At 35.7% G+C, this 7,857-nt stretch overlaps 1 protein-coding gene across 1 annotated transcript; it reads left to right on the top strand.

The window, feature by feature from the left end:
* Positions 1 to 2,029: 2,029 nt before the first annotated feature.
* Positions 2,030 to 2,953, top strand: LOC103607090 (olfactory receptor 5AC1-like). Its single transcript, XM_008591642.1, has one exon. The coding sequence runs from the start codon at positions 2,030 to 2,032 to the stop codon at positions 2,951 to 2,953; it is 924 nt and encodes a 307-aa protein (XP_008589864.1).
* Positions 2,954 to 7,857: the final 4,904 nt, after the last annotated feature.

Raw genomic sequence — 7,857 nt, 5'->3', positions numbered from 1 at the left:
TTCCCTGAGTTAACAGGTAGAGCTATAACTCACTTTTAAGTGATTGCCATAATATCGATTAGTATGATTACACCAGGATTTGTTCAACCATTGCTTTATCCTGATTGGTTTTCATATTTTTTCCAGTCTTTTGCCACTATGAAAAATGCTGCAGTAAACCTCTTTCTCTATGAAGTGATGGGTTATTGCTGTAGAATGTACTGCAGACATGATTTGCTGAATTGAAAGGTATGTCTATTTTTATTTTTAAAAGATGTTGATAAATTGTGTTTAAAGGGCTTAATAATTTACATTTGCACCAGTAAAGTGTGAGAGTGGTCTTTTCCAGATTCCTGTATGCAGCAAATTTTGATAACCTGAGTTGTGAAAAATGACGTCTTATTTTACATGCATATTCTGTATACTAGGGAAGTTGAGCATCTTTTCTTACATTTAATGAATATGTTAACATATTTTCCTGTGACTGGCCTATTCAATTTTTTATCATTTTTCTATGGAATTATTTAACTTTTCTTATCAATTTTGTAAGATTTCTTGGCTTGTGATAGATACTAACATGTTTACATATCATATTTACTGTAAATAGTTTTTCTAAATTTTTATTAACCTTTCACCTCATTATAGATTTGTTACATACTCTCTCCTTATAAAATTAAAAATTAGATTAAGTACAACTTTATCTTATAATTCATGGGTTTCTTGTTTTGGTTAAAAAATTTCTGTAATATATTTAAATTATATTTATTTTACGAATCTTCTTAAAATGTTTTAATTGCTTATTTTTTAAACTTTCAAATCCTTGATCCAATAGCAATTTTAAAACTAGTCATAGGAGGGGGAACCGTTTTCCTTTTTCTTCAAGATGGTTTACCATATATATATATATATATCCATACTATCTATTTAAAAAATTATCATTTTTCCTCTGTTGATATGTCACCTAGGCAATATATTAAATTTCTATGCACACATGAAATGATCTCTATAGTCTTTATTTGGTTTCACTATTAATTTTTCCTGTTTCTATGCCATATCATATTTTATGAAACGGCTTTATGTTTTGACATTGGACCTTGTCTCTTCAAAACAATTTTATTTTATATAAACTTTGTGTTTATAGCATCACATTAAAAGTGATTAGTTTTCTAATTGAAATTAATTTCAATTCTACTGACACATTTATAACACTGTTTTCTTATCCAAGAACATATTTTGGCTGTCTGTTTCTTCAGAAATTGTATAATGACCTTTGGTAAGTTTTTGTAATTTTCTTCACATAGGTCTTATGGATTTAAAAAATTATTTCAATGTATTTTAATGTGTTATGGCTATTAAAATTGAAATATTTGTTTTTCTGTTCGTTATTTGCATAAAAATAGCTAGTGATAATTTACATATACATCCTGCATGCAGTACTTATTAAATAAGTCATTTGTTTAATCATAATAATATAACATTAGCAAAAAATACAAATTTACCTCCTACAATTTTTATAATATTTTATATCTTTAATATATTATTTCATTTAATTCTTGCATCTTAGATGTGTTAGAATTTACAAGATAATACTCATAATCATGGTCAGATTGAACATTTTAATTTGTTCCTAACTTGAAGAAAGATGCTGTATTACTTAGAATGTGTGCTATTACTTTTTGATAACTAATCTTTAGCATATTTAAAAAGCTTATTTTATTTCTGTTCCTATTTTTAAGGATTTTTAAATTAGGAGATGCTTATTAAATTGCAATCAATTTTTCCAAATTAAAAAATAAGCCCACTTCACTCATACAGGCAATGAAATATTTATTATACACAGTATATATAGTTTTAATTTTTAGGACCAGTTTTCCAAATACTTATTTTTTGTATAGAATACTTACTCAAGGTAAAAGGTAAGTCTTAAGATTAAAGGAGACACATAAACAAAGAAGATGCTTTTTTCCCAAATAAAATGTGATATTTTCATGGTCTTTTATGACTGTGTTCTTCACTTACTCTCTCATTGCAGTGATCAGTCTGAGTAAATATGATAGACACAAACAAGACACAGGTGATGGAGTTTGTCCTCACAGGACTAACAGATCATCCAGAGCTGCAGCTGCCCCTGTTCCTGGTGTTCTTCGTGGTCTACCTCATCACCATGGTGGGCAACCTTGGACTGATTGCTGTCATCTGGAGGGACCCTCACCTTCACACCCCCATGTACTTGTTCCTTGGCAGTTTAGCCTTTGCAGATGCTTGTTCTTCATCCTCTGTGACCCCCAAGATGCTTGTAAATTTTTTATCTAAGAATCATATGATATCTCTGACTGAGTGCATCACCCAATTTTATATTTTTGCTTCTAGTGCAAACACAGAATGCTTCCTTCTGGTAGCAATGGCCTATGACCGCTATGTAGCCATATGTAACCCCTTGCTTTATCCAGTAGTGATGTCCAATATCTTTTGCATTCAATTATTGGTTGTTTCATATATTATTGGGTTTCTTCATCCCATGATGCATGTGGGTTTGTTATTTAGATTAACTTTTTGCAAGTCCAATGTAATACATTATTTCTACTGTGAAATTTTACAACTATTTAAGATTTCCTGTACTGATCCTGGAGTTAATATGCTCTTGATTTTTGTATTTTCAGTCTTCATACAGTCTTTCACTTTTATGACTATCATCATCTCTTACTCCTATGTCCTCTTTGCCATCCTGAAAAAGAAGTCTGAGAATGGCAGAAACAAAGCCTTCTCCACGTGCAGTGCCCATCTGCTCTCTGTCTCCTTATTCTATGGAACGCTATTCTTCATGTATGTGTGTTCTGGGTCTGGACCAGCTGAAAATCAGGACAAAATGTATTCTTTATTTTACACAGTAATAATTCCCCTGCTAAATCCTTTTATTTACAGCCTGAGGAACAAAGAGGTCAGATCTGCGTTGAGGAGAATAATAAATAAATAAACAGTTCTTAATTCAAACTTCAAACTTTTTATTTTCAAACTTTACAGAAATAGGGGGCCTCAAGTTATGCAAATTAGCCTTGACTTCATAGTTTTAACAAAAAGCTAGTGTCTAGGGTGGTTTCTGAGTGCTGCGTAGTGAGTCAGCTCCACTAGATATTTGCTTCACTGGAAGGGAATTTTCATATCACATAAAACTGAATTCTTTGTGAATTCTTCTCTCTTAAATTGAGCATTCAGAATTTGAAATTTTTTTTTTTACTCTTTGTAAATTTCTTCTCAATTATATTTAGTAGTTTGTAATTTTACTTTGGCAGACATTTGCATGTTTCTTTATTTGGTTCTGGTACGACCAACCCCACAAAACTGTCCAGAGTCTACCTATCAAAGTTTTTGCTACTTCTCAACTATTCAGATACTCAGGTGAAGTGACTTCTTGGAGAAAACTGTCACTGAAGAGAAAACTCTATTTGTAGTAAGGAAAATATTTAAAAAGTGTAGAATATAAGATATTGGTGAATTTACTAAAAGTAATGGAAGTTGGGATAAAATTAAGAGTGGACTATTGAATAAAAGTATGGCTTACATATGTGAAAACGCATAGTACATTTTATCAGGGAAGTTATACGCAATGTAAGTATTCAATAATTTATAAATTTTGGAAGACTTCAGGATGTATCTCTTCAGATATTAGGGGTCTACTGTACTGTATTTATCTTTACATATTTAATAAAATAGAAACAGAAATTTTCAGTTACTGCTCTTCTTACGATGTAAATTTAAAAAATTTTAAATTATTATTCAAGTAAAAATAATTTATTTCTGTATCTACACAATAAAACATCTCAATTTGAATAAGTGCCACTTGGAATGGTTCTGATTTCTGAAGTATTTGGAAAGACCTTCGATATAATATTTATTTTTCTCTAATTGACTATTCTGTAATGAATAGTGACTTTCTCTGTTGGTACTCTTCCAAATTTAAAGGAACTCTAAAAGTGGTAAATGTAATTGTTGAATCTTCTCCCGCCCCCCGCCCCCCACTTTTTATTTATTTATTTATTTATTTATTTATTTATTTATGTTTATTTATTTATTTATTTTTAGCTCCCACAAATAAGTGAGAACCTGTGATATTTCTCTTTCTGTGCCTGACACAACAATCATAACAATTCCTTGAACTTGTTAAGACAAGTGAACAGATATGATGTGGGAGGAGGGGAGAGAGGGAGGGAGGAAAGAGGAATGGGTAAAGCGTCACGAAAATCAACTACAAGGTACATTGAGAAGTTAAAATTTAAAAAAAGTGTTAAATGTATAATTTATTTTGAATCTATATTTTTGGCTATTCACCAGGGTCGTCTTTAATTCCAACATATTATATCATGTTTACTGTGGCACTATTTCATTGTTTAAGGTTTTTTTGCACTGACTCTTCTATTACTTATCTAATTGTTTTTATTTTCTCTGATTCAATTCATGTACTCACTATTTTGACTATTCTTATTTCTTATACACTTGTTATCTTTGTGATCTTAAAAAGGCATAAGGAAAGCCTTTTGCACCTGTTGAGCCCATTTCCTGTCTGTGTCTTTATACTATGCCCCTCTTCTCTTCTCTTAAAATTTGATGGAGTCTCTATTTTACACTATCGTAATTCCTTTTTTAAATCCAATTATCTACAGCCTGAGAGATAATAAAAGTCACAGATTTGTTTATAAAAACATTAAAGATAAATGTTTTTATCTCGTATTAATATCTCTTCTCTTTCTATTAAAACACTCACACAATTGTGCAGGTCTTATGTGGCTATAGTTTGGATACTATTTAAAAATTTTTGTAACTGCAATTTTCCTAGAATTTTAATGAACTAAGATGCATCTAATAAACTCCTTGAAATATTTATATGTTATTCAAAAATATACAAAGAATTTGTATCAAGTGCTCATGTTACACCAGAGTAATTAAAACAAAAAAAAAAAATGAAAACACTTTACAGGTTTGTATATTCTACACTGTGGCTTCATAAATGCCTTAAGTGCTAAAATAAGTTGCTATAAAAAAGACTTGAGTAGTGCCTTGGGTTGAATGTCTCCTTAGCCTTAATCCCTACTGTAATTGCTGAGGGTGGGAAATCCTATTACGGTAATTGAAAGGTGGAGCCTTGAAGAGGTGATTGGATTGTGGGATCATGCAGTAGTGAATGGAATAAAAATGGTGGTCAAGGGTGTGGTTCTGAGGGCTTTATTTTATTTTTTTGTATTTTATTTTATTTTTAAATTTATTTATTATTATTATTAATTATTTTACCTTCTAAGATGTTGTTGCAGAGCAGTTGGTGGGGAAGGGGAGAAGGATAGGGTGAAAGGAGGAGGAAGAAGGAAGAGGGCTTGGTTGAGGCCCATGGCACCCCCTTCATTCTGGCAGGGGAGCCCAGGCAGGGCTGAGTCCCTCCGTGCCCCCCACCTCCACATGGGAGCCTGGGGCACTTCCGGTAGTGGCTAAGTGGTCATTATTGGGCTGCATGCAAATGTTGGGAGGGCATGGCTGAGGCCCTTGGGCCCCACCACCCCAGCCTGGGAGCTCAGATTGCTTCAGGTGGTGGCTTGGTAGTCACTGCTGGGATGGATGGGGACATTGGGGGGGGGAGCGTGGCTGAGGCTATTATGATAATTGAAAGGTAGGGACTTGAGGAGGTGATTAGATTGTAGAACCATACCATAGTGAATGGATTAAAAATGGTGGTCATGGGCATAGTTCTGAGGGCTTTAAAAAGAGAATGAATTGAGGTTACTTTCTGCTCTCTCTGCTCCACCTTTTCTGCAGTGTGAGACCACAGGGTTACTGTTGCCACCACCAAGACCCTCACTGGATATATGCTTCCCAGCCTCCAAAACTATAAACAATAAATTTCATTTTCTTTATAAATCACCCCGTTTCAAGTATTTTGTTATGAGCAACAGAAATGGACTAATACAGAAATTTAGTACCAGAGAATTGGGATGTTGCTTATAACAAATACTCGAAAATGTGGAAACAGGTTTGGAACTGGGTAAGAGGAAAGGCTGGAAGAATTTGAAGGAACAGGCTAGAAAAAGCCTAGCTGCTGGTGAAAATTTAGAAGACAAGAAAACCAGAGAGAGTTTGGAATGTTTTAGAGACTGGTTGAATAGTGGTAAGCAAAATGTTGATAGAAATATGGACAGTAAAGGCCATCTGAAGATTTTGGATGTAAATGAGAAGGAGCTTTTTGGCAACTGAGGCAAAGATCACCCTTGCTCTGAACTGGCAAGGAACATGGCTGCACTGTGTCCATGCCCTAGGACTTTGTGGAAGTTGGAACTTAGGAGTTGTGAGCCAGAGTATTTGGTGTAAAAAATTTCCAAGCAGCAAAATGTTCAGGAAGCTGCATGGCTACTTGCAACAGTCTATGCTAAGTTATGGTGGTAAAAGGATGATGTAAAGCCAGAATGTATAATTAAAAAGGAAGCAGAGTGTAAGGATTTGGAAAATTTGTAGCCAAGCCACGTGGTAGAAAAGCAGAGAGCATTTTCAGAAGAAAAGTGCAATGATGCTAAAAAGATTAGTACAAAAGAAAGGGATTATCTAGAGAAGTGGGAAAAGGCCCTGAAGGCATTGCAGAAGTTTCTGGGGAGAACCTTTCCATTTCAGGCCCAAAGGCCTATAGGGTGACAGAGTGGCCTCAGAGAACAGGCCCAAGGCACCCTCCATGGACTTGCTGCCCAGGGCCACCTTGGGAAGCTGCTTCCAGCACCAGCACTCCAGCTGCTTCGGCTGCTCCAACTGTGGCTAAATTGGCCCCAGGTGTGTCTGGATGTGCACCTTTGGAAAATACAAGCTGGAAGCTTTGGCGGAAACCATATGGTGTTAGGTCTGCAGGCTTGCACGATGCCAGAGCTGTGAAGGTTTGGGAGCCTCCACCCTGATTTCAAAGGATGTATGGAAAAGCCAGGGGGGCCAGGAAGAGATCTGTCATGGGGGTGGATTCACCATGTAGAGTCTTTGCTAGAGCAATGCCAAGTGGAAATGTGGGGTCAGAGTTGCAGCAGAGAAATCCCATTCAGCTCCATATCTATAGTGGAGCCATGAGAACAGGACCACCATAGAGACCCCAGACCTGTAGAGCTACGAGAGTGGAACACCAGCCTGGGAGAGCTGAAATGTGGTCTCAGATCAGGAAACCCATAGAAGTGGAGCTGTCTGAGGATTTAGGGGTCCAATTCTCACACCAGTGTGCAGAGGACATTGAATATGGAGGCAAGGTACACGATTCACCAGCTTTGAGAATTAATGCCTGCCCTTCTGGCTTTCAGACTTGTTTGGGACATGTTAACCCTTTATTTTGGCCTATTTCTCCCATTTTGAATGAGAATATGTACCCTATGTTTGTCTCACCACTGTATCTTGGAAGTAGTATAACTTCTTTTTGATTTCACTGGTGGGAAATTGAACTTTGGACTTTTGAGTTGAAACAAGTTTGACTTTGCGGATGGATTGAATGCATTTGTATATGAAAAGGACATACATTCTGGGAGGCTAGGGGGAGAGTGCCTTGGGTTGAATGTCCACCCAAAACTTAATCCCTACTGTAACTGTTGAGGGTGGGAAATCTTATTATTGTAATTGAAAGGTGGGGCCTTGAAGAGGTGATTAGATTGTAGACCATGCCATAGTGAATAGATTAAAAATGGTGGTTGTGGGCATGATTCTGATGGCTTTAGAAAGAAAGTGAATGAGGATGTTACTCTCTGCTCCACCATTTTCTTTTTCTTTTTTTTTTTTTAAAAGATGACCGGTAAGGGGATCTTAACCCTTGACTTGGTGTTGTCAGCACCACGCTCAGCCAGTGAGCGAACCGGCCATCCCTATATGGGATCCGAACCC

This window comes from Galeopterus variegatus, unplaced genomic scaffold (assembly GCF_000696425.1).
Source record: "Galeopterus variegatus unplaced genomic scaffold, G_variegatus-3.0.2 Scaffold7109, whole genome shotgun sequence".
NCBI lineage: Eukaryota > Metazoa > Chordata > Mammalia > Dermoptera > Cynocephalidae > Galeopterus > Galeopterus variegatus.
Note: the sequence above shows the minus strand (reverse complement) of the source record. Positions and strands in the feature narration are given on the sequence as shown.